The sequence below is a fragment of the Leptonotus elevatus genome, chromosome 1 (genome assembly GCF_054856555.1).
Source record: "Leptonotus elevatus isolate MCC_2025b chromosome 1, RoL_Lele_1.0, whole genome shotgun sequence".
Taxonomy (NCBI): Eukaryota; Metazoa; Chordata; class Actinopteri; order Syngnathiformes; family Syngnathidae; genus Leptonotus; species Leptonotus elevatus.
The window spans coordinates 8393420-8421212 of NC_141239.1; the positions used below are offsets into that span (position 1 = coordinate 8393420).

Here is a 27793-nt window from a genome sequence, read left to right on the forward strand (position 1 = left end):
CGGAGAGTTTATGCTTCCTCTCTTTTGACGTAAATCTATGTATTAATATGTGTGCCCGAAAGAAACAAAAGTAGTACCAAATACTAGTATTCTGTTTTGCTGTTTGTCACATATTATAAATGGGACGGGTCTAAAACAGGTATTTTTAGAGCAGTTATGTCGACACTTGTCCTGTAGAGGGCAGAAGATTGTCATATACAGACTAGTGCTAAGCAAAGCAGTCAGTCACTGACCTTTACATTTTACTCTTCCAAATTGCTTATATTGATTTTTTTCCCACTCAAAATTCTACACACTACACCATATATTGTCAACGTGAAATCACATCTACAAACCTAAGTGCTGTTTTTACAGCTTTTGAACAGCACTTTTAACACACAATGTGTGCTCACTGCTCAGCATAATTGCTCTATTGAAAAATGAATAATCGCCTCACTTTTTTCATGTTCTCATTGTGGGGTGCTGTGTGCCGAATGTGGTGGAAGAAAATATTTTTTTAATTCTCGCTGCAACATAACAAAATGTGGGAAAAGTTTCGTGCTTGGAATGCTTTACGTATGGAATGCATATTGCGTAACTCACTTGGTTTCTAAAATTCACTCAAATGTTATTTAGATCACACACAACCACTATTTATGCATGATATATTTAATTCAGACATGTTTGGATGACACAGAGCCAATACCAGATCATTTACCTGCATTAAAAGAACAAATACACTATCATCACAAATTGAGCTGCATAAAGAATAAATGCACAACTTCTAGTAATATTGTCAGACCGCCCATTTTAGCTAACCTTCCATTTTGAAAGAAAGGGCACAGTCTTTGCAATGTGAACCCGTAGGGATGATGTGTAACCTTTAAAATCCCAACACACTGCCACCACTTTTGAAAAGCAAAAGGACAAGAATAGACTCAAAACAATGCTGCCTTTCTGCTATACTCTCCTAAAAGTTAAATGCTTTGTGTATGATCCATGCAGTTTTTGTATGGTAGAGAACTCTTCTTTTCTTTTTTTTTATCTCTCAAGATGTGTGCAGGTCCACGGTTATATTTGTGAACCAAAATGGAGTCTTTGCTGTGTTATGAATGGCTAAATGTATTCCTACATCATGTACACCACTAAAAGGACATCATTCCAACACCATAAGAGTGGCAGAGTAGCGTCACGTGCCGTTTGAATGGGTCCACAATCAGGTAGGCAAACGTCTGCTCTTCGTCTCGTTGGCCAGGGTAACACTGGCCCGACTCATCCTACAGGGGAAATACATAGAATAGATGGGTAGTTGGTCACTTCAGTGTACATCAAAACGAGTAAACGCTAGACTTACATAGACGTGGACTTTGAGCACCATGGACGCGACGGCGATCTTTTTCGTCTCTGGATCCTTTTGAACACTGCAAGAAAATATCACCAAAAAATTACAGTTGAATTGAATTACCGCTGCATACTAAGCGATTTAGTAGCGCACGTCTACACGCTAATGTGGAGAAACCGTAATGTAAAATATTGGGTTTTGCGGCTCCACCTAAAATATACTGTAATGTATTATTTTTTTCATTGTACCACAAAAACATAGTGTGATTGTCAAGGAAAGAGCGGATTGTTATTGATGTTATTTGTTTATTATGTTGAAAGAAAACTAAATCGTAATTTTGTTGTGAATATATATATATATATATACCAAAAACTATTACCAATGAAACTATATTAAAAACAAACATGTATTCATAAATGCATTACTGTATGATTTTTTGACAAAAATATAAATGATTAAAAAAATAATGCCAGGGATTTTTTTCTTACATAAATACAGTAAATAAACCATCAAATCAAAAATGTAAATCCATTTAAAAAATATACATTGTTTGTATTTTTATTATACTATTAATTATTATTTATATATCAAATTAAATGTAAAATCATGACTATGATAGATATAATTATGTTTATGTCAAAGTCTAAATAAATATCTATATTAATAATATTATGTAATTATTATTAATATTATTATTATTATCTTAACTACATTATATATTATTGTTGTGCGGCAAAGTTGTCCTATTTGCAGTTTGATTCACCTCAAAAGTCACAAACAAATCGTCCACGACCAAACTGTTTGGCAATGTATCTACATAGTGTAGTTGTAGTGTATGAAGTGCTGCCTCCATGAGTGAAAATGCTTTTATTGTCTTTATGGGTGCTATTTCAACCCCAACCCCACCTTCACAATCTGGCACTGCTCTCGCATGGAATCTCTCAAAACTCAGTATTTTAAAATGTGGGGAAAAATACACAATATAAACATTGTCTGTTACAGTCGAACCCTGAACCAGATACAATGTTTTCTGTCTTGGACCTTTTGTACTTTTGTACTTTTTATTTTTTATATTTTTTTAGAGAAAGCTCAGTATTGTTTATTCGGTAATCTTACCGATTCGACATGTCGTCATCATTGCTCTCTCTTTTTTTTCTTTTTTCTCTTTTTCTTTTTTTTGTATGTGCGTGAGTATGTGCATGTGCGGGTGTGTGTGTGCATGTGTGCGTGCGTGGGAGTGTGTACTCATTAATTCATCTAAAACCTATTAAAAATCCCATACCGTTCACCTAAACCGAATACTTCAGAATCCAGCGAGAGTCGTGAGGTTGCCAGGAGACCCGAGGAAGGATCAAAGCAAAGAAAGGAAAGTGAAATCCAGCACCGACCAGACATCGGACCTTTTGTACCTGATAAGCTCTTTGTACATTTTCTTGGTGACGCTGATGTAAGGCTCGACGGTGTCTTCGTACTGATTCAGCTGTCCTCCGAGGCAAAGATGCTTGAAAAGGCGAAACAGCAACTCCCCTCGCTGGGCGCTCCCCAGCACGTGGTAGTTCTCCGAGTCCTCATCCTGCAACATCTGCAGCCGCGCGGAAATATCCGATTGGACGGGAAACGAACAAAACAAAGTGGTGAAGTCTCACCTCTCTGAGTTTGTCGTAGTCCGAGTAGACTTCGTGGAAGCATCTGGCGATATGTCCAGTGGGCGCCACAATCCCACAAGTGTAGATGGGATCGAATAAGTCCATGGAGACTTTGGTGCATGGTACCACCTCCACGTTGACTGACGCCACTGTTTTGTCTGTGGCGTAAAGGAAAATCAAACCGCAAAATATTTGAGGTGACAGTAAGATGACAGGACTTACTTACCCAGAGGCTCCCAGGTGACCGTCGTTCTCGCACTGGAGAGCACGCTGGCGTCTGTGAAGAAGCACTGCATGGAGAGTGAAGATGATCAACCATTCTGCAGTTTTGTCAGCAATTTTTAACAAATCCTACATAACATGTTTGTGGCATGTTTTCATCAAGATAATCCCAAGGATGGGCAATTATAGCACACTTTCTGGTCTATTGGTCTTTTCTCAAAAGTTGTCCCTCGCTATAATCACAGTTAGCTTTTTACACGATGAGTTTAATTGTACTTATATTGCGGATTATTTGCTATATTGCAGTATTTTGTGATTATTTTTCCACACTGAGTGTTCCTGCTGACTCATTTAACAAAAAGCGCAAGCCGGTGTTTTATCTTGGTATTATAATATAAAAAAACACAATGTATTAAAATAATAATTAATGCTCATTATTTTGTATTGAATTTAAGTAGAATTGATAAAAAAAATTTTTTAGCAATGTTATCAAGTTAAAATGTTCAAAGGTAGTCACATAATTAATGAATTATTTCACAAAATATGTATTTTAAATGTAATTTTTTTTATTTTGCTAATATTTTCTATTAATCATTACAGGATAAACAATTACAAAAAATAATACAATTCAAAATAAACACATTTTAGAGGGGAAAAACGCTCAAATTAATGAAACAATCATTCAGGATTGTTGATAATGTAAATGTATAGTAGGCTGCACGTGAAGTGGCCATTGCGTTGTATTCTTGTTACTCTTAGTGGACAAATAAAGTTTTTATTTTATTTTCGAAGTGAGTTGCAGGAGAGTGACGTCATGTATTACCAGCGCAAACCTCTCGCTATCGTAAAGGTGAAACTTCTGGTCAAAGCTGAACGTTTGTGCTGAGAGCCTTCCAAGCATGGACCTGAAAGAAGAAAGAAACACCACTGGAAGAATTTACCACAAGATGGCGATAAAACAGAGTATGTTTACAAATTCTTTCAATGACGTCCTGTCTCAAAAGTTTACCATTTCATCAAAAGAGCAACGGTCTCCTTTTCCTCCAGGAACGAGAACTTCCTGGAGGGAACTGGATGGAAGGAAAAAGTTTGTTCAAAGTCGTTTGTATCTCCGGACATGTTAGCTTGTTGTGCTACTGAACCGAAGCTATAATAGAAAAACAAACGAGAGAAAAAAGAGGGTTTCCTAGCAAACGTGCTGATTGGCGAAAACTGACCAATCAGAGACAAGTGTGCTCAGACTACGCTTTTGCGTTGCCTTGACAACGGACGCGCAGACGTTTGTCAGGAAGCTTTTTCTTGAAGAATGATCTAACGTAGGTAATTACGACATGGCATTATACAGCTATTGACATTGACAAGTCGAAATAATAAATAAAATTATGTAGACTACGTATTTATTTATTATTTAGTCTTGAAATTGCAGCTTTAGGACATGCATACACGCACAGCGTTTTGTATAAAAGTATAAAATACATCAGATTTCATGGCTGCATTATTATTATTATTATTATTTTAAACATTCTGATTAAAAATACTTGAAAGTAATTTTTATTGATTATTAAAATAGTTTCCAAAATTAAAACAATTGTTTAAAATAGATGTTTTCTTATTTATTGCGTAAAAAATAAATTATGAAAAAAGTAACCTATTAAGAAGTATTATTTTATAGTTTAATCCATACAATGTTATTCATTTATTATGTTGAATGTAAACTAAATTTGATTAAAATAAATACATATTTAATTTAAAACAAATCCAGGTTACTGTCTATATAAAAACAATTACCTATGAAATTGTATTAAAAATATAACATGTATTCATAAATGCATTGTTCATTTATTATAATTAATGTAAAATAGTACATTTTTGACAAAAATATCTGATTAAAAAATACAATGCCAGAAATTTTTACATAAAATGTATTTAAAAAAAAGATTTTTTGCTTTTGTTATATACTATATAAATGTAACTTATATATACTATATAAATGTAACTTAAAAAAATCTTTCTTCCTATTCATGTTTTTTTTTCACTTCAACTTATATTTTATACTTGTAATGTGTTTATGTTTATATGTTTAGTAAAACCAAACAATCAACAATCAATCCACTTTGACATATATTTATCTAATTCTAAAATGAAAGTACAGGTTCATAAAATATATGTATGAGTAAACTGCACCAGCAAAAAAAAAAAAAAACCCTTCCAAATAAATAACCGACAACGATGCATTCCATTACGTCCTTGGTAGAGGTAATAAACACTCAACGACTTTGTGCTTGGCTGGCTTGATGTGCAGTACATTTTCCAAGCCACTGAGCCAGCAATATTGATAGTATTCAATGTGCAAGCCAAACTTTCTTTGACAGTTTGAGCTACCGTACGGTGGTCATTTTAAGAAACAGCTGAGCAATGTAAACAGCTAAATATCCATTTGCCATTTTTGTTTTTGTTTTTTTCATATGTCATCACAAACTGCCTTGGCTTGTTCTTAAACTTACATATTTCTAAATGCAATGCTCCCAAGGTTGTTTACACGGCTCGGAGAAATAAAAAAAAAAGTTCCTTTCCTGCAAAGGCAGGGGCCTTCAATCATGCGCATCACTTGTCATATTTACGTTGTGAGTCGTGGCTTTGCTCTTGTGTGGTGATTTAACTCTGCCGGAAACGAGCAGGTTTGACACCGCAAATCATCTTGAATGTTGAAAAATAATGCACATAATAACAGTGAGGAGTTTAGAGCGACTCTCCCTCTAATCACAAGATGACCTCAGTTTGTCAGTAAGTCATTACCGCCAGCAAGCTCGGGGCTAATTAATGTCATCTTCTCGTAACCTAGCGTCGTCATCTCGTTTTGACGCATTTAAACTGCTGTATGCTGCATCACGCTGATAAGTGTTTCCCCCTGCTGGGTCATCCACGTAACAAAGCAAACGCCTCCCTCAATTTGAACATGGTGACATTTTACATTTGATCGATTTATAAAGCACAGACGTAAATAAAATACTCATTAAAGCTACACTGCATCACACTGAGAGATATTTCACCATGTGGGTTAGACTACTAAATGCCTCCCTCAAACTGAAGAGAAGACACATTTTTATAGGCTTAAGATTTGCATTGTAAATGAAAGTCTGTTCTCAATTGCCTTATCAGGATAAATACATAAATACATATTTAAAAAAAATTTTTTTTTTTAAATAAATAAATAACACGAATAGGTGTTTTCAGTTGAAATTAAATGCCTCCCTCAAATGAAAAAAAAAAGGACATTTTGAGTTTGATTGGCACTAACGTAGACTTAGGATACTCAATAAAACAGCTGAGATGTGTTTTGCTGGGCAGGTCCTCCACTTAAGAAAATTAAATACCTTTCTCAAATAAAAAAAATCTTTACGTTTTCAATCTGATTCATTTAAGAAGCTCTGCTTTAGGTTTAAGAGCCTCAACTGCACTGCGTCACTCTAATAGTTGCTTTTCCATGTGAAATGCCTCAAATATAAAAAAAATATATATGTATTTTCAAATTTATAGACTTACAAAGCAGAGACATAGCCCTAAAATACTCATTTAAACTCTACTGCCTCACACTGAGATATGTTTTGCCAGGTGGGGTATCTACTTTAGATAATTAAACGCCTCCCTCAAATAAAAAAAGCACACATTCCTAATTGAATAGACTTAGAATAGAAAGCATCAACTTAAACTAAAGACCCTCATAAAAAAACACTCTTTTGCTGAATGTGTCATCCACTTCAGACAACTAAATACCTCCCTCAAGTAACTCAAAAAAAAGTTTTCAACGTTATGAATACTGTTTACCACTAGCCTATGCTAAAGATACTCATTAAAACATCACACTGATAGTGTTTCGCCTGTTTGATCCACTTAAGACTAAATTAAACACCTCCCTCAAATAGATTTTTTTAAATTTGCAATTTAAAAAGAACAAGCATAGCCTTACAGCAAGTTAGTATTCATTTAAAACTACACTGCATCAAACTGAGAACCTTTTCGATTAGTTTGTCATCCACTTAAGACACCTTTAACGCCTCCATTGAGAGGCCCTGTGGGTCAACTTTTTAAGAAACTAAACACCTCCCTCAAATAAAATAAATAAAATAAACCTCAAACATTTTTTAATTGCATGGATTTGAGATGCTGTGCCTTAATGTGTGTATTAAAAATTCCTGAGAGTCACTTTGACTGGTCGGTCATCCACTTCAGGACATTATCTGCCTCCCTCAAATAGAGAAATAAGAAGTTATTAATTGAAGTAGCCTACCACAACGTTAGGCAAAAAATACTCACAACAGGTGTTTTGATGGGTGGCCTATCCACATAAAACAACTAAACACCTCTTCAAGCAGAAAAAAAGACTTTTTCAATTTGATGGACTTACAAAGAAAGCACCTACGCTTACTTATTAAGACTACACCGTATCTAGACTGGTGGGCCATCCACTTAACTCATTCACTGCCATTGACGGTTATAGACGTCAAATATTCATTTGAACTATTTCTATTAGTTAAATTTTTTTTTCCATTTTTGTTAACAAGAGTATGAAAACCTATCATTTGTTATTGTACTTTTAGAACAGAAATAAAAAGTGTGCTTGATCGGGAGTTAACTCGTGAAGTCATGCAATTAATTACGATTAATAAATGTAATCGCCTGACGCTCCTAATTTTTAATAATCTTTTCTTTAATCGCTTCAGGCGATTACATTTTAAAATGTAATTAATCGCATGACTTCAATAGTTACCTCGCGATTAATCATACATTTTATATCTGTTCTAAATGTACAATAAAAAAATTCTAGCTTTTCATACTCTTGTTAACAAAAGTGGAAAAAATGTTAGACTAATTGAAATAGTTAAATGAATTTTTGACGTTTATAGCCGTCAATGGCAGTGATTAATTAGTAATTTTTTTTACCTTACAAATAATTTACAATTGCTCACATTTTTGGACACGTTTTTTTTTTTTTTTCATTTATTCACTTCTTTTTATAACACTCTTTTCATTAATTTACTATTTTATAATAATTTTTAAGCTTGTTTTTTATACCAGCAATTATTGCAATTATTATTTTTAATCATAATGTTATTGATTTATTTTCATAATATTTATTATTTTTATTAATTTAATTTAATTTATTATTTTTATTAATTTAATTAAAAACGTTAGACAAATTTTTGACGTCAATAGCCGTCAATGGCAGTGAATGAGTTAAGATGCCTCGTCTCAAATATAAGAATTAGAAAATCAACAAATGAATGAAGCCAACAAAGCCAAGCGATGTGCAGCGGGAAGCCTAACGATGACAGAACATTTGCAGGAATCCATGGAAAGGGACAGACTTTTTAAATGAACGTAATCCAATTATCTGTCTGCTCAATCAAATCAAGCCCATTTGCTGATGCGCACGCATTTGTCCGGGGCATACGTGCACGCCTCCGCCGCCGCCGCTCGCTGACATTCATTAACGCGTGACCGATTGCCTCTTATTAGCGCTGAGGAGGCACGTCGTGTCTTTAAATGGGCCTGCGCAGTCTTGTTGCCTCTCTTGAGATGCGCCTTTACCTGATTCTCAGAGAGAGCGAGAGAGGGAGGGAGTGCAAAAAAAAGAGACAGAGAGAGAGAGAGAGAGACTCAAGTTTTCATCTGGCAGTCATCTATTTTAGGTTGACACAGTGCATATTTCATAGCGGGGCTGCACACACACCCGGGACTGAAATACTCTGGAATTATCGCCATCATCACCGCCGCTATGAGGCACATCGAGAGGCCCGATCGGGAAATATTTTCCAAACATCTGGAGATATTCCTGCTCTTCTTGTGTCTTTGTGTCCCCGCGGTGAGTGTCATCTCATTTGTAGACATGTTCATTTTTATTTATTTATTTATATTTAGCTGCATGGGGCCACGTGTCCTCATTAGGCCGGTGACACTAATTAATGTTCATTAGGCAGCGTGACCATCCAGTCATAACGTCATGTACACGAAAATAATCAGCCGGGAAACTGTTGAGCGGATTTCGAAATGACTTCAATCACCTTTCAGATACTGTACTTAGCAACTTTGATTCATATTTAAAGTGATGGGCACATTTGTTGACCGCAGTGGTGTACGGTAGGTCGTCGGGGTCACTATTGAGCCCTGTTGAAATTCTGCAAAATTACAGTACCAGGCGGTATGAGAAGGTCGTGAACCGTTCCTCAAACCCAAAGTGTGACATTGTCGAGAGGCAAATGAAACAGTCATGTAAAATATATGTCAGACAGCAACAATTGCTTTCAACAGAAAAAGATGGAAGAACGAGATCAAGTGGAATTTGCTATATCAGAGCGATTACAGAAGGTCAAGAATTTAACCTCAAATAAAGGCGAGATCTTGCCAGAATTTGATGACATCACACCTGTGGTCCGGAGTAAGGTGACTACTGACTGTTTTCCTCTTCATAGAAAGAATTAGGGCTGGGTTGAAAAAAAATCGAACAATCAATATCGATTGGATTTTCCTTTTTGAGCCTGATATCGATTCATTAAACCATGGATGTCTCATTTTCTCATATTTTCCTAAGAATTTTTTTTTTTGGGGGGGGGGTATCTTACTGTTTTCTTGACATTTACTGTTCACATGAATTTAAAAGTTTTTCTTACATTTATGAAAGACCTGACTTATTGCATTTAAAGACAATTCAGAATTGTTTGAATTTACAATTAGTTTGCGTATTACCGTATTATGTTATGTTATGTTATGTATATTGCGTATTATGTTTGTGGACTATTTATCATGTTCTTGACATTTCAGAAAGAAAAAAAATGATGTTCCATAATTTATCAATATTGGATTAAAGTGAAGTGAATCAAATCAAATCTGACAAAAAAAATCGAAATCGAATCAAACTGAACTCTTGTGAATCGATTGAGGAAATTAAAATCGACACCCAGCCCTACAAAGAATTTAACCAAATGATACAGAACCAAGCAAAGGCTCATGGCGTTCTGCAGTTAGATATTCGTACATTTTCATGTATGATATTTTCTCTCAGAAAAAAAAGGTTAGAATAAAAAATGTTCAGAGAGCAATAAGGCAGAAGAATTAAGTATTGGGACTTAAGCTTGTGTGCTCGTGCGTGATGTAGCACAGTTCACAAATATAACTATTGAACCTCCTTAACTCATTCACTGCCATAAATTCATAAAAAAAAAAAAGATTATTAAAAATTAGGGGCGACAGGCAATAACATTTTTTAATTGCAATTAATCGTATGACTTCACGAGTTAACTCACGATTCATCGCAAATTTGATATCTGTTTTAAATGTACAAAGAAAAAAAATCTAGCTTTTCATACTCGTTGTTAACAAAAGAGGGGGGAAAAAGTTAAACTAATAGAAATAGTTCCGATGAATTTTTGACGTTTTTAGCCGTCAATGGCAGTGAATGAGTTCATCATTAGCATTAGCTTCTTGACATGCAAAATTCACACTCCTTTCTATAAGGGCTCTCTCAGAGCGCATACAATTTGACATGGGAAAAGCTTACTTTGACGAACTGCGTCAACACATCTCTATCCGTTGATTGTTAGCGTTAGCATCTTCCAAACAGTGGTCCTCAAAGATTTGTGACGTCACTGCTGTAACAGAAATGTTGAAGCAGCAGTATAAAAAAATATATATAATCAACCTACAAGGATCAATACCCACAGTGCTTCTATCCTGGATTTTATATATACAAACATACATGGCGAAATAAAAAGTGGTATATTTACAATAGGCATAAGTGATCATCTCCCTGTATTTATAATTTATGAAAAATTAAGTATAAAAAAAACTCGTATCATCATAAGAGACACATCTGGAAAAGCAGTAGAACTTTTAAGAGAAGATTTGAAGAGGCAGAACTGGGATTACATGTTTACAAACGACTTAAATAATGCATGTAAGTCTTTCACGACCACACTCACACATTCATATAATAAATATTGGAAAAAGATTACAATTCATGCACAAAGCAGGAAAAATACTCGTAATCCTTGGATGACAAATGAGTTGAAAAATGCTTGTAAGGAGAAAAAAAAACTTCTATATAGAATGTTTCTCAGACATAGAACAAAAGATGCAGATTCTAGGTATAAAAATATAAAAATAAACTGTAGTGCAAAAAATACCTGTGGTATAATAAATAAAGTATTGAATAAAGGCAAGGCAAAACCAATCTATCTGGTAATTCATGATAAAGAGGAAATTGCAAACCAATTCAATGATTACGTTGTGAATATTGTTAATAAGGTGATCACAAAATATCCCTAATGAAAAAATTGATTATGGAATCATACCAAACAATGTTAACAGTATTTTTCGTGAGGCTGTACAAGCTAGTGAAATTGTTAAAAAGTGATTATAGAGCATTATCATTTATAACGGTAATTTTCCCAGAACAAATGAAAATAGCTACAGTAGTCCCACGCTTCCAAAAATGGAAATAAGAATGATTTTTCTTACAAAGTTACAGACCCATATCTCTACTCCCACAGCTTTCTAAAATATTGGAAAAATTGTATGCGATAAGACTAAATAAATTCATAGACAAGCATACAATTTTAAGTGATAGTCAATATGGGTTTCGTTCCAATCACTCGACTAGCATGGCATTAATGGAATTAACTGAAGAAATGTGCACAGCCATGGATAAAAAACACGTTTTAGAAAGCGTTTTTGTAGGTTTACAAAAAGCATTTGACACCTTAGATTATGAAATATTATTGCATAAATTGTTTAAATATGGTATAAAAAGTGCCGCACATCAATGGGTTGCCAGTTATTTAACAAATAGAAAACAATATGTTGAATTCAATAGTAGGCAATCAAAACACAGTTATGTAACTTGTGGGGTGCCCCAAGGATCAATTCTGGGGCCAGTACTTTTTCTTCATTATGTGAATGATATGACAACCATTTCGAAATTGTTAAAATGTATTTTGTTTGCAGATGACACCACTTTATTTTATGCCGGGAAAAATATATATAATGTATTACAAGTAATAGAGAAAGAGTTTAAGAATATTATGAAGTGGTTCAATGCTAACAGACTATCTATAAATATGAGTAAAAACTGATTTATGATTTTCAGTTGTAGAAATATGGATGCTGAAGCAACACTGATTGAATAGAAGGAACTTATGAAATTAAGTTTCTAGGTATCATTATTGATGAACATTTAACATGGAAAGCGAATATAGAATATGTCAAATCTTAGGTGTCACAGACCGTAGCCGTGTCATTGAACAAGAATGCTTTGTTATTGTTATATAATTCTTTGATTGTTCCATAACTGACCTATTGCATTGCAAGTGTGGGGGTGTGAGGCCAAAACCTACACTGAATTCATTTTTCTCTTACAGAAACAGGCTATTCGTGTTGTTTGCGGTTGTGGATACAGAGACCACGCTAATTCATTATTTATACAACTAAAAAGTTTCAAATTTAAGGAATTGATGGAGTTTAACTGCTTTAAAAATATTGTACAAAGCCCATCATGACATTTTACCAGTTAATATACAAACCAAATTTATAAAAAGGGAAAGTGAGTACAAATTAAGAGGAACAGACCCCCCCACCTCCCACCCCCAAAAAACAGAACAAAACAAAAATAACGAAGTATTTCAACTCAAGGTGTCAGTCAGTGGAACAATCTGGATTGTAAAACAAAATCTTCCCAGTCTATTTGTATTTTTTTTTTAAAATGCATAAATAAAAATAGCATATATATAGCACAAGGACACACAGTTGAATTATTTTTGAATTATTTTGTAGAATTGTTATACTGAAAGCGTCTTGACCGCTCGCTGTCATTTATTTTGTGTTTTTTTCTTCTTTTTTTGTGTTGATCAGGGGCAGACAAAACAAGTTTTACTTCTTTCTGTCCCCTTTCATTTATTTTACTTTACTTTGATACGACGGAAGCGTACTGCATTCACTTGGAAAAAAAAAGTCCTGTTTTTCTGACTAATTTTTTGGGGGAGCTATTTTTTCCCTCTGTTTTATTTTTTTGAATATTTTTTTTTCAGTTTAAAAAAAATATATTTTCCTCTGTTTTTCTGAATATTTTTTTCAGCCTGTTTTTTGGAATAATTTTTTTTGACAGAAAAAAAATATTCAGTAAAACAGAAAAAAATATTCAGAAAAACTGTAAATAAAAAATAAAATACTTAAAAAAACAAAGCTCCCCGAAAAAATGTGTCCGTTTTTCAAGTGAATGCAATACGCTTCCGTACAATATTGCTTTATATTGTCTTTTTTCTTTTACAAATGAATTAAATCAATTGAATTGAATTGAATAGTTGTTGGACAACGACAATCACCAAAAAAATCACTCATGGATTTGAACATGATGCTACCGTATGTTTGTCATTCAAAATGTCCAAATTAATAGGCCGACTCACTCACCCTTGTAACGGTGCCGTATAAGGCAGTAAGGTTCTTCCCTGATTGCCCCCTCTGCATTGCAGGTGCGCCATCCATCACAACAGCCGCTATTAAAACACCAAACACGTTTTCAACACTATTAAATGTTGAATATTCATCTTTTTGGAGGACACAAAATGAAGTAACTCGTCATTCACGTCAAATGAACTTGAAACATTTCATGACTGATTGCCACTCTTAAAAGACACAATTCTCTTGACCTAACTTGGACCCGCTCTCTCTTCTTTTCTGATGCAGTAGTGCACTCTTGGGTGATGTCTGCCATCTAGTGGCGAACGCTTTTATCACAAGTAAATGGTTTTATTTTTGCGAAATGAATGGTTGCACATCCCACCAAAGCATCTAAGTCATGTTGAGAGGCAAAATTAAAAACAAACTAAGTGTCAGCAACAAAAAGCTCATTTGTACTTATTTTGACGGGGTGGGGGTTATTCAGTTTTTGTTTCCCATGATATTATTTCTCTCTCTGTTATGGCGTCCATTACAATTATAGCCCGATTGCCAGTTGTGTAAATTAGGTGATGACAGACAGCCAATAGTTAGTTTGCTTACTGGGGAGCTGGCAACATTGATCTACTGTTTGATTGTAATATTTTACAGTTGGCCACCAGATGTCGCTGTGGGGAGATGTTTCGAACGTTCCGAAAGATCGTTTCAATGTTCCATTTCTGACATCCCTAGTAAAAGCCGCATAACCTTCCGCACCATCAACCTGATCACCTACACCTGTGCTTAAAAGGATTGGGGAGGAAGGATAATAACATGAAAAACATGAAAAATAAAATGTGACTCCTACAATTAGCCTCTTTTTAGCATGAGCATTAGCTAAAAGTTAATAGTACATTGTTATTATGTTAATTTGTTAATGTGTGTGTAATGTGTGAAAATAATTTTAAAAAATCAGTACAGATTTTTTTTGGGGGGGGGGGGGTTCATGTCATTATCTTTGTCTTATGTTAATACAGTATGTGAATGTGTGTGTAATGTGTAAAAAAAAAATCGCAAAAAATCAGTGCGGATTTTGTTTTTGGTTTTTTAAACTTTTTTTGGCACTTCTTTTTTTTTATTATTTTTTTTTTGGGGGGGTTGAATGTCATTATTTTTACTCATTCACTGCCATTGACGGCTATAGACGTCAAAAATTCATTTGAACTATTTCTATTAGTTTAACATTTTTTCCCACTTTTGTTAACAAGAGTATGAAAACCTAGAATTTTTTCTATTGTATTAGAACAGATATAAAATTTGTGATTAATCATGAGTTAACTAATGAAGTCATGCGATTAATTATGATTAAAAATTGTAAGCGCCTGGCACCCCTAATTTTTAATAGTCTTTTTTTTTAGAAAAAAAGATTATTAAAAATTAAACAAAAAATGTTTGTTTATTTTTTAAAAGAAAAGATTATTAAAAATTAGGAGCGCCAGGCGATTACATTTTTTAATTGTAATTAATTGCATGACTTCACGAGTTAACTCCCGATTAAGCACAAATTTTATATCTGTTCTAAATAACAAATGATAGGTTTTCATACTCTTGTTAACAAAAATGGGAAAAAAATGTTAAACTAATAGAAATAGTTCAAATACATTTTTTAAAGTCTATAGCCGTCAATGGCAGTGAATGAGTTATCTTGCTTCACATCCTTACACCGAGTAAAATCGTAGCCATTTGATGTTGTGTATGAGTGTGTGTTTATCTGTTGGCATCTGTATTGTGTCATACTTTCAAGATGGAAGCCATTCATCCGGACTGCGCCATCATTGCTCAGCACCTGAGGGCCGGCGAGACCTGCAGCCAGGCGAGGAGGAGAGAAGTTGAGAACCAGACGGCGCGCGGCGGTGGGTGCCTTTGCTGATGATGCGTCGCACGCAAAAACACATCAACGCACACGCCTCACGTGACAAACAACAACACGCTCTAAAATGTTTTTCTCAAGACAGATGTGGAATCGAGTTTAGCCGTGTGGGATCTATTTTAGGCCGAAGCAAAAGCTAAATTATCAAACAGCAAGCATTTTCCCACACTAGGAGTCTAGGACTAATACTGGATTAGCGCGTTTTAAAGGAAAGCAACGCTCAATATATTTGCATGGCTGAAACGCTCGTACTTTATGATGTTTATAAAGGGGGAGGTTTCAGGTTTAAAACAGCTAGCAAGATTGGAATCTAGCATCACTTCACTAGCCCCACCAACTTTGAATATCCGACCAAAGCCGCGCCCCTATTTAACATATACAAGATTACTAATCTAATGTGCTAATATGACTAAACAACACTAAATGTTATCAATTTTAAGTTAAAGTTAAAGTTCATGCTTTAAAAAAAATCATATGTATACACATAATTGTATGATATAAACCTTAGTGTTTATTATTAATCAATTATGGTGTAGTAATTATTATAAGCACATTTCTTTTTTTCATTTATTATTGATAGAATTACTACTGACCAACTATGATAATAATAATAATAATAATAATAATAATAATAATAATAATAATAATAATAATAATAATAATAATAATAATAAATAAAAACAGATTATTTTTAGAAATGTATTGAATTATATATTTTTTAATCGGTTATCAGTACGGTAATTAAAACCATGTATTGAAACTAGTATGATGCAAATTAGCGGCAACAGGCATTTATGGTACAAAAATATGACAATTGGCAAATATCTAATTTTATGAGTAAATAAATGTTCTGTATAAAAATGTGATGTCTGAATTTATTTCCAATATTAAAAACATGTGTGCGTGTTTTGCTTTGAAGTAAATTCTAAATTAAGTTGAGGGTGTTCATTTAAGTACAGTACATAAAATTAAGGATGGTCGATACCACTTTTTTTCAGACCGATACCAGTACTCAACTCTTGAGTCGTCACCGAAAATACTGAAACAAACAGTATACTTTTGATCCATAAAAGTTCCCACAATACAATGACAGATAATTTTAAGGAAATACCTATATAGCGCAATATAAACATTTTCTTCAAATTGCATGAAATTAATGGCAGTTTTCTATTTTTTTTCCCCATTTGCTCATAAAATACATATTTTGTATAGAACACACAATAAAATGAGTTTAAATGAATAATGTATTCTTTATGGTCACCTGTCAGACATGTGTGCCTTATGTTCGTGATCATAAAACGGCCAGAAGAGAGCGGCTGATACCAGTATTGCGAGTATCTTGAAAGAAGGCTTGGTATCGGTACTCTCCCCTACATAAAATAGATATAAATTTAGATAGGATGCAAATCAGCGACAACGGGCATTTATGCTAGTCCGAAAATTATGGCATTTTAGATCATTAACGAGTTCCTGTTGAGTACTTCAAGGCTGCTCACTTGCCGTTCTCACAATCATCCTCAGGATCGATAGAATTGGGAGTTGACAAATGGATTTTTAGGACAGCTGTGGTTTACACACATGAGGAGTTGAAGATCAGCAGTGTGCCAAATAAGTACAGTTTTATATTATTATCATTATATTATTGTGCTGTTGATATATATTTATATTGCTTTCATACAGGGTTATTATAGTTTTGGAATTTTCATTATAGTTAGCTTTTATTTCGTTTTGAGTTTGATATATTTTTTTTCATTAGTTTTAGGTAGTTTCCAGGGCGGCTCTGTTAGTTTTTTATAAAACTTTGTTAAGCCATTCACTGCCAGCCCAGTTAAAATGGTCTGACGTCTATATCCGTCAATGGCAGTGAATGAGTTAAAAATGCTTAGTTTTGGTTTAGTTTTAGTATTAGTTTTCATTAAAAAAAAAAAAGTTTATTACTTGTGTGCAAGATTGAACAAATACCATGGTAAAATGAAAAAAAAGTAGCGCATTTCTTACCTAGCGTTTCGTTTCAGCTGAATTAAATAAAAAAAGCAGGCAAGGCGAACCATTGGAATCAAAAATCAAACACGCAAAATTGTCAGCTAGGAGCGACGTCATTTGAAGGTGCTTTTCTATTGGCTGCTGCTCGATGACGTCACTTCCGTGCGACACACTTTCAAAAATCCCTTATTTCGGTTCATATTGAAATAAATTTATTTAAATCCTATTTAAAATCAACCCTAAATGCTTATGCATTGAATTAATTACCAAAGATGAAAACTAAGGACATTTTCAATTCTAGTCTGTTTTTGTTAGTTTTGTAAAATGTAGTTTCAGTTCCCGGAGTTAAAAAAATTTTTAATGCATTTTTTATGTTTTTTTTAATTTTAGTTTTAGTTCATTAAAATAACCTTGCTTTTATATAAACTATTTATACACAAATGCTGCCTAAAATGTAGCTCACTCTTTTTGCCACTGGCCACCATTATGTTTATGAATATACAGTATGTAGCATGTAAATTATATTCATGTGTAGTATTGCATAGTTTTCTCTACTAAAGTATACCAAATTGCTTTACGTGTTTTTTACATAAACCCTGTCATCGGGTGAAATCCTTGTACTTTGAAAATCATCACTTTTCAGGAGACCCCATAACGTCATTATTGTTAACTTGATGTTTGTCAAAGAGCAAAAAACATTTTCAACTTTTTAGATTAGCCAAAGGTTTGTGAAAAAAAAACACGTGTAAATTATGAAATTGACCAAATTATGACATAGGAGGTTTCGGCCTAACGCTAGATATATGAAGTATTGATACAAAATATGTTTGTGTACAATGTGTTCACTTATGATATTTATAGTGTAGTTTATTCTGTTTACATATTATTTGTATCTGTATTGCTACAGTCATTGCTTTGATACAGGTTATTTGTTGCTGCATTTGTACTTTTTTGCATGCAATATGACTTGTGACTTGTTCACATCAAGGTGATTATAGGTTATGAAAACTAATGGGGAAAACAAAAAACAGAATCATATAAGCTAATCATAGCGAAAATACCCTCTGTTTTTGTTTTTGATAATTAATATCATGAGCTTTCGGAAGGTCAAAGAGTTATTTGGGAATTGTAGTTTTGTTTACTTGTTTACACAATACTGATTGACTTTTTTTTTTTTTTTAATCTTGCACTCAACATATATATCATATATTTAAAAGAAAAGCTAAATATAGTGCTAAAATCAATTTAAGATGATTAAATTGAAGTAAAAAAAAAAAAGTCAATATGAAATAAAAAAATTAAAGTACTGAGTAAGTCCTCCTCGGCAGTAGTTGGCGCTATACTGCGGCACTTTGACACAACGGCAAGTCATCATCTGCGTAGGAAAGAAAGGACTTGTGTTCTTGTTAAGCCAGGATTTCCCCACACAATATTTGTTAGCGTAAACGCTTGACTCTCAGCCTCCCCGCTGCGATGGCGCCATCCGCAGTCATCATCATCATCATCATCATCAGCACGCTCTCCCCTGGGTGTCCAAAGCAATCCACAAGAGCGCGGCTAATCCTAAAAAAGGTGACATTCAAGTGTCAAAGCGTCCCTTTTAAAGCCGTCTCTCAGCCACAAAAGGCCAAACCAACAGAGAGAAAAGCTTTCTTCCTCTTCTTCTTCTTCTTCTTCTTCTCCTCCTCGCGAAAGGGCTGTTTGCACTTAAGCCGCTGTTCGTTGGCCTCACTGGGAGGAAATGATGTGACACGACACGTGGATCCTCCCACCTATCTCCCCTTGTGATTACGCCTCGATGAGAAACAATGTCGGTCCCGAGAAAAATAAGTGCACCTTTTCATTATTCATGTGGCGTATTGATAAACGAGGACAAATGTTACATCATAGAATGGCGCTTATTTCTTTCAACTAAAAAATGAGAATGAACTGCGCCGCAATGTATTGATCGGAAAGCCGCTAATAGAACCTGGCTATCGACTTTGTCTTTAACTTGAAGCTTCTTGGTCTTCTTTGGTAGCCGCGGCTCGGAGCATTTGTCAGGGCGAGAACCTAATTGATTGGAAAAGGTCAATTCATTAACGTAACGTGGCGCTAATGAAAAGAAATCCCATAGGAAAAACATGAGTAAAGTGAATTCACTTGTAATCTTGTAGTCTTTTCAGTATGAAAAATAGCATTCTATAATAGCATGCTTTATATAAAATAAAAATATAAAGCAATAACAACTAAATTAAATGTGAACAATGATTTCATGCATTAATTTCTATTTATTTATTTTTATTTATTTTATTTAACATTTTTTCCACTTTTATAAACAAGAGTATGAAAACCTAAAAAAAAATATTGTACATTTAGAACAGATATCAAATTTGTGATTAATCGTGAGTTAACTAGTGAAGTCATGCGATTAATTACGAAAACAATTTAATCGCCCGTGCCCCTCATTTTTAATCATCTTCTTTTTTTTAAAGTATTTTTTTAATTTTTAATGATCTTTTCTTTAAAAAAAAAAAAGAAAACATAACAAATTAGGGGCATTAGGCGATTATTTTTTTAAAATCTTAATTAATCCCATGACTTCAATAGTTAACTCATGATTAATCACAAATGTTATATCTGTTCTAAATTCAAAACAAATTTTAGGTTTTCATACTCTTGTTAACAAAAGTAGGAAAAAAAAGTGAAACTAATAGAAATAGTTCAAATGAATTTTTTTTTTACATCTATAGCCGTCAATGGCAGTGAATGAGTTAATGTCCATGCTCTTGCTGGTGGGCGTGTCTTGGCCACCTGGGGGCAGTATAATTCAGATATAGAAACACACACGAAGAAGAGTTTCACAACTGACTCAGCAAGCTGCAGTAAAATAAAGTAAGACAACTTAACTTTTGATTTATAATTATTATTTGGAAGTAATGTTAATTTTATCTGACATTTTAAAATTTAATCCAGTTTTTAATCACACTTGTTAGTTTTTATCGTAGTCAGTCAACCTCATCCTGTTTGTATTTAGTCAACTATAAATCTAGCATTGTAGTCTTTATTTTAGTCCGAGAAAACATCATTTTATTCATCTAATTTTAGTCAACAAAAACTGTCAACTTTTTATTCTAGTTTTAGTTCGGACAATCATTTGACCTGTATATCTTTTTGTCAGCGTTTAATATTGAATGAACATTTCGGATCTAAAACTATTTCACATAAACTTTTCTCCATGCTACGAGCTAGTAAGTTAGTCAGCATTAGTTAGCGGTCGGATTAACATTATTGTTGGAATGTTATAGCCGTTGGATAAATGTTTACGTTAAGTACTTATAACTATAATTTCCTTTTTTTAAATTTAATTAAATTTTTTACCTTTCTCTGTGAATCCACTTCCTGTCTGTCCCATGTGTTGGCCCATGTTGCACTCCCTAGCTGCAGATATGAAAGGGGGCGTGTCACGGTGTGTCGCATCATCATGACTCATTTTGTTTGGCGATTCGGACAGCCAGCTCACTACTTTTTTTACTCGTCGCATATCAGGTGACCATTGTAACTCTTACGCATAAATCACCGACTATTTATTGTGAATGAAAATGTTATAAAACTGTACTTTATTTCCTTTGTTGTACATATTTTCAACTAAAACAAATTAATTATTTTCCTAGTATATATTAATGGTATCGGATTTGATTCCCGCGCTTGCGCTATAGCTCGCGCCATGTTTTTTTTCATACTCGCAATGCATTGTGGTCTATATCAACCCGGTTGAGTGAACATTGATGTTCACTACTTTTCAGAGTGCATTGTGGGTAGTAATTTTGAGTGCCCTACATTTTCGTTCCCAGGACATTTGGACGCCGCTGTAAAATGGCGTAGTAGTAGGCCACTGTACTAGGGTGCACATTCGGACACAGCTAAGAATTTACAAAATCATATACGTAGTAAGTACATATTCGTCTCGTCTTCATTAGTCGACGAAAATGCATACTGATATAGTCGCAGTTATTGTTTATTAACTCATTCACTACCATTGACGACTATAAACGTCCAAAATTCATGTGAACTGTTCTGTTCTATTAGTTTAAAAATTGTATTTCATTTTTTATGAAAACCTATATATTTTTAATTGTACATTAATAACAGATATCAAATTATCATGCGATTAATTACGAACTTAAATAAATAAATAAAACTTTTTTAAATTGGGCCCGTCAGGTGATGAATTTTTTAAAATTGTAATTAATCACATGACTTCACTAGTTAACTCACGATTAATCACAAATTTGATATCTGTTCTAAATTTACAATAATTTTTTTTCTAGGTTTTCATACTCGCAAAAGTGTATTTTTTTTAAACTAATAGAAATAGTTCAAATTAATTTTTGACGTCTATAGCCGTCAATGGCAGTGAATGAGTTAATAAGGGTTTTAGTCTAGTCTAGTATAGTTTTCGTCCGGTGAAAAATGTGTTGCCGAAAATATTTTTGTTTATTTTTCGTTGACGAAATAAACACTATTTGGAAGACACATATAAGGGAGTAAGAACCGGGAAACATTTCTATGCTAGTATTTAGCATACATGCTATTTATATTTACATATACAGTTGACTTCTAATTAATTGTACTGAGCAGTCACTTGCGTTAATGCCCAACTGGTATCTTTCTTTGGTGGCCACACACACACACACACACACACACACACCCACACACCCACACACACCCACACACACACACAAGAGTTTAAAAGTCGCTGGCAGACATTTTGACTCGTCGCGTTTAGACATGTATACTCAGTGTCATTGACAAATACGGCAACAACAACGACTCAGCATCATTTTAGTGACCCAGAAAGCCAGTGAGCCATCGTAATGATTTCAATGTGATGCAGCCATTATTAATGTTATTAGTAACGCTTGCGGACTCATGTCCTGTTTAGAAGTTTTTAATAGAGACAGACTTTTTGTTGTTTTTGTTCTTCCGAATGAATTTTGAATACATTTATCTGTTCTACGATAAAGCTTTGCAAAAAAGCCTGATAACGATCCTGATCAGATGATTCAGGTGTGTTGGAGGAGGGAAACATCTGAAACAGGCTGGATAGGTGCTCTCGAGGACTGGACTTGGACACCCCTGCTCTAAATCATTGCAATAATCTACTCATTGAATGTGTTTTTATTATCATCATGTCAAATATATTTTTAAAATCACACTCTTCGCCACCTCACAGCTGCCGACATTACATCATCCCCACATACATTTCCTTATAAATGTACTTTTGCGCGAGTCCATCTCCTGCATGGACTCCAGTGAGTCGTTTGTGCTTCCGCCACGTGAATTGCGCGCTTCTCCTGTGTTGAATTTAAAGGGATTACGAAGAGCCGCTTGCATTGGCCGGGAAGCTAATCAGTTGTGTTCACTCCCACAACGGCACATTTCTAACAGCGTGTGTCTACGACAGTACCAAAATAAATAAAACTCTACCCATGCTCATAGTTAGACTGCCACGATCCGCTGGAAATGAAGGGGAAAAGATCAGATTTTTATTTTTATTTTCTTAATTTCTAAAGTCAAGAATAAAATGTTTTTGGACTATACTTGATTAGAACCACTGCTGATTTACAGCCATATATAATGTAAATGTATCATTTTGTGATACCCTTGTCAAAAATTTAATAATAATAATAATAATAATAATAATAATAATAATAATATTTGAGCCGTTTTTATCCATCTCAGGGGGCAACCTTTTTTATTTATTTATTTTACTTTTATTGAGACAATCATAACATAGTCACAACATTTAAGAAAATTTTTGCATTGTTTTCTGACAATATCTCTGTTGGGGGCGGCCATTTTGCCACTTGCTGTCGAGTGTCGACTGAAGATGACATCACAGTTGCTCAGGTCTTAGGTGACAACCAATCACAGCTCAGCTTCAGAAAACAGCTGAGCTGTGATTGGCCGTTGCCTGAGCCTGTGATGTCATCTTCACGCGACAGCAAGTGGGAAAATGGCCGCCTTCTGATATTGATAAAAAAATGCAGGATTTTGCTGCTTAACTCATGTTCCACTAACACAATTAACTAAAAGAACATATTATAGTCCCAAAAATGTTGGGGGGTTTGACTTCCCCTTCAAATACATATCAGTAGAAATAAATCAATACAAATAAATAACAAAATAAAATACATCTGATACTTGCAAACTACAACGATACAATCATGCACATTTCGTTAAATAAATACCTTTCTCACAGGATAAGTCAAACCAAGCATTATTATGAATAAATATACATAATCTATGTGAGGATTTTCATGCAAATTGGTTAGGAAGGAACACCGAGAATAGGAATAGCTCCCCATCAATAAAAAAAACAAAAACAAAAAACAAACCATATCGAGGTTGATGTAAACATTGCCAGCTTGACGGGGGGCAACGAAAGAGTGCGCAGCATGCGTGCGTCATAAAAAGTGTGTAGTGTGTGCAGCACAATTCATTTTGCTGCACGGAGACATCAGATGACATATTATTTTTATACACACATGCCTATGGAAGCGTATTTCATTCACTTGGGGAAAAAAACCCTCCTGTTTTTCTGACTATTTTTTGGGGTGGGGGGGTTATTTTAAACTTTTTGTTTTTCTTAATCTTTTTTTCTGTTTTACTGATTTTTTTTCTGTCATAAAAAAAATACATTCCAAAAAACAAAAATGTTCAGATAACATGGGGAATAATTACTCAGAAAAACAGAAGGAAAAAAATCTGAATAACAGGGAAAAAAGTTATTAAAAAAACTGGGAAAAAATATCCCTGAAAAACAGAGCACCAAGTGACTTGTTGCAGATGCAATACGCCTCCGTAGAAACTTAACTGTTAGCTTACTAAAATTATACTGATCGATTGGCATTAGCTTACATTAGAATGATAGTATAAAGTAAAAAGCATAAAACATGTGTGTTACTAATTACGGTACATGTGTAACCTTAACTGAGCCAGGAAGTCATACAGTTGAAGTCACTTGGAGTTCCGAGGTAAAAATAAAATAAAATAATGATAATTACTTCAAAAAACAGAAGCTAATGTTTTTCAGAATTTTTTTTCCTGTTTTTCTGAGTAATTTTTTCTCTTCTTTTTCTGAATATTTTTTTATGACAGAAAAAAATCAGTAAAACAGACAAAAAATATTCAGAAAAACAGAAAAAAAATACACAAAAAAAAAAAGTCCCCCCCCAAATTAGTCATGAAACAGGAAGGGTTTTTTGACCGCAATACGCTTCCTGACATTAAATCTAGAGTTGCTTCTGAAATCATTCTGTGACGTGCCCTTTGTGGCAGGAAGCCACATCGTCCGCTTCAGGTCACACACATTGAGGTGACGTCACTTTTATTCCCTTGAACACACACCAATGGACAGAAATAGACACATAGGGACCATATTTGGAATAAGAACCTAAGAACAATAACTCATTCACTGCCATTGACGGCTATAGACGTCAAAAATTCATTTGAACAATTTCTATTAGTTTAACATTTTTTTGCACTTTTGTTAACCTAAAGGTATGAAAACCTAGAATTTTTTAATTGTATATTTAGAACAGATATACAATTTGTGATTAATCGTGAGTTAACTATTAAAGCCATGCGATTAATTATGATTACAAATTTTAATCGCCCGACGCCCCTAATTTTTAATAATCTTTTTTAAAATTGTTTCTTTTTTTTTCTTTTTTTTTTAAAGAAGAATAAGAAAAGATTATTAAAAATTAGGGGTGTGTCAGGCGATTAAAATTAATTGTAATTAATCGCGTGACTTCACTCGTTAACTTACGATTTGAAAAAACAAAAACAAAAAATCATTAAAAATTTGGCTTCAATGGCAGTGAATGAGTTAAGAAATATCAAGCCCTAACTGAAGGCAAGGTTTGTATTTTTAGGGGAATAAGAAAAAAATCTCTGTCCAGCGTTTGCTTTTAGAGCAACTGTCTCCTGCAGTGAATATATTTGACATATACAGTATTTTGCTGTCACATCAGCCAGGAGCATTTTGATTGACATGCCCTCCCCCGTCATTCCTATTGTTGCATATTAGTCACTGTATGTTTTTGTCATCTCATCAGCGGGCCCCTGTGAGCTGTAGAGCCAAGTTCCTCCGGCTCGTCTTGACTTGTTTACCTCCACCTTGTCTCCTCGGCCCTCGTGCCGGGCGATGACGGTTACGTAAGAGGCTCTGAAATGTAAAATGGAAAAATGGTTGCCCCGTGTGACAGGAAGCCGACGAAGTCTAGCAAGACACTTTTAGAAAGGAGAGCGAGGGGAAGGTTCTTTTTAGCCGCTTCGTCGGATGGAAGCTGTCAGGTTGTTTGACGAACTCAAGACAAAATGTCATGAAAATGTTCACGGAGGTTTGTGACTGGTAGATAGAAGGCACAGTATTTCTTTGCGCAATATTAGGAGAAAGCGTTTAACGGGTGGTTGCCCTCGCAGCCCCAAATTCAACATGCAAATGTAACCAAATAAAAACGACTCCTTAATGTTATACATATAACCCTGAATCTGTAACTTATGCAAGATACAAATGTTACATATGCATTTATGTGGGTAATTCAAACATTTGGACAAACAACATTTTTGTTGGACAAGCAACAAAAGACAAAATCATTGAGACATTGTTAAGTGTTTCTTTCCTTTGAATGCTTCCAGGATGCCAGACTGAGTGGGACCAGGTCGGATGCTGGTTGAGAGCCGACGTGGGTCAGGTGGTCAACGTGTCGTGCTCGGACATCTTTCAACATTTCTCCAGTGGTCAAGGTCAGTTGGAAAATGTTCAAAGTTTATGTTGGGACAATTACATTTTTCAAGTCAATTTTGTAACAACTGTTAAAAACTGTGACACTCCTTCGAAGCCAAACTTTGAAATCCTACTTTGAAACCTTGACTGTTTTAAAACCTGAGGTCACACATTCTGACAGCTGAATTTTCCACTCTGTTTTGTAACAACTGTTAAAAAATTGTGACTATTTTTGGACGCCAAACTCCCTTTTGAAACCCTACTTTGAAACATTGACTGTTTTAAAACCTGAGTCCAGGCATTCTAACAGCTGAAATTTTCAACTCAGTTTTGTAACAATTGTTAGAAGTTGTGGCAATGCTTTGAAACCTTGACTGTTTTAAAACCTGACGTCACACATCCCGACAGCTGAATTTTTCAACTGAATTTTGTAACTGGTAAAAATCATGACACTGATTAGAAACCAAATTCTCCTTTAAAACCATGCTTGAAAATCTTGACTGTTTTAAAACCTGAGGTCACACATTCTGACAGCTGAATTTTTTAACTCAGTTTTTTAACAAATGTTCTAAGTCATGACCATGCTTGGAAACCTAACTCTCCTTTGACAACCTACTTTGAAACCTTGACTGTTTCAAAATCTGAGGTCACACATTCTGACAGCTGAATTTTTCAGCTGAATTTTGTAACTGTTAATAATCATGACCCTGCTTGGAAGCCAAACTCTCCTTTGACACCCTGTTTGAAAATCTTGACTGTTTAAAAAAAAGAGGTCACACATTCTGACAGCTGAATTTTTTAACTCAGTTTTTTAACAAATGTTCTAAGTCATAACCATGCTCGGAAGCCTAACTCCTTTGAAACCTGGACTGTTTTAAAACCTGAGGTCACACATTCTGACAGCTGAATTTCCACTCAATTTTGTAACAACTGTTAAAAGTCATGACCATGCTTGGAAGCCTAACTCTCACATTTGGCGTTAATCATTAAACCTTCCTCTTGTTCTCTTTATGTTTGTTTCCATGGTAAGGGTTCGTTTACAGGAACTGTACAGCAGACGGCTGGTCGGACATGTATCCGCCCTACCAGGAAGTCTGTGCTTTTAGCGATGACAACGGGCCTGAATCAGAGGTTGGTTGTAATCACACACGCTCTTATACCTCATTATACTAACGAGGCTGCTCTGTACTTTGTTGCCCACCTGTAGACCAGTTACCTGTCCACCTTCAGACAGGTGTATACTGTGGGCTACGCCACCTCCCTCATCTCCCTCATAACCGCCATAGTGGTGTTCACTGCCTTCAGGTAAAAAAAAAATAAAATCAAAGAATTTGATCGATTATTTTGGTTAGACTATAGTATATATACTATAATTAGTTGTGGTGAAGCAGCATGTGGCTCATTGCCTTTGCCGTATTTTGCTTCCCATTCAAGTAGCTTTCAACATTTGTATTTAGCAACTCAATATTATGGCACACGCATTCCATGTT

The 27793-nt window shown here is 34.5% G+C and overlaps 2 protein-coding genes across 6 annotated transcripts in view; one reads left to right on the top strand and one right to left on the bottom strand.

Moving 5' to 3' along the window:
- Positions 1–667: 667 nt before the first annotated feature.
- Positions 668–4371, bottom strand: cfap300 (cilia and flagella associated protein 300). 2 transcript variants are annotated; one of them, XM_086073176.1, is made up of 7 exons: positions 4199–4371; positions 4013–4094; positions 3194–3257; positions 2968–3116; positions 2731–2903; positions 1334–1400; positions 668–1256 (listed from the first exon to the last, which is right to left on the bottom strand). In XM_086073176.1, exons 1-7 carry the CDS (start codon positions 4306–4308, stop codon positions 1125–1127), a joined length of 777 nt encoding a protein of 258 aa, XP_085929302.1. In that variant the 5' UTR covers positions 4309–4371; the 3' UTR covers positions 668–1124. The 2 variants fall into 2 exon arrangements, with proteins under 2 accessions (XP_085929302.1, XP_085929293.1); XM_086073167.1 differs by having other exon boundaries at positions 2968–3125.
- Positions 4004–27793, top strand: part of ghrhra (growth hormone releasing hormone receptor a) — a 31357-nt gene continuing 7567 nt past the window's right edge. For 3 of the 4 annotated variants that reach the window (XM_086073133.1, XM_086073148.1, XM_086073142.1), the window contains exons 1-5: positions 8703–9052; positions 15419–15527; positions 26216–26323; positions 27334–27434; positions 27511–27608. In XM_086073133.1, coding sequence (XP_085929259.1) covers positions 8966–9052; positions 15419–15527; positions 26216–26323; positions 27334–27434; positions 27511–27608 — 503 coding nt within the window. In that variant the 5' untranslated portion in view covers positions 8703–8965. Of the gene's footprint in view, positions 4153–8702; positions 9053–15418; positions 15528–26215; positions 26324–27333; positions 27435–27510; positions 27609–27793 lie in introns of those variants that run through there. The other variant, XM_086073154.1, reaches the window with a different exon arrangement.

Coding starts and splice junctions, on each gene's coding strand:
- cfap300 (XM_086073167.1), bottom strand. CDS start 4,308: ATGTCCGGAGATACAAACGACTTTGAACAAACTTTTTCCTTCCATCCA. Junction 3,258..4,012: donor ATAGCGAGAGGTTTGCGCTG/GTAATACATGAC, acceptor CTCTCCATGCAG/TGCTTCTTCACAGACGCCAG. Junction 1,257..1,333: donor TGCTCAAAGTCCACGTCTAT/GTAAGTCTAGCG, acceptor TTTCCCCTGTAG/GATGAGTCGGGCCAGTGTTA.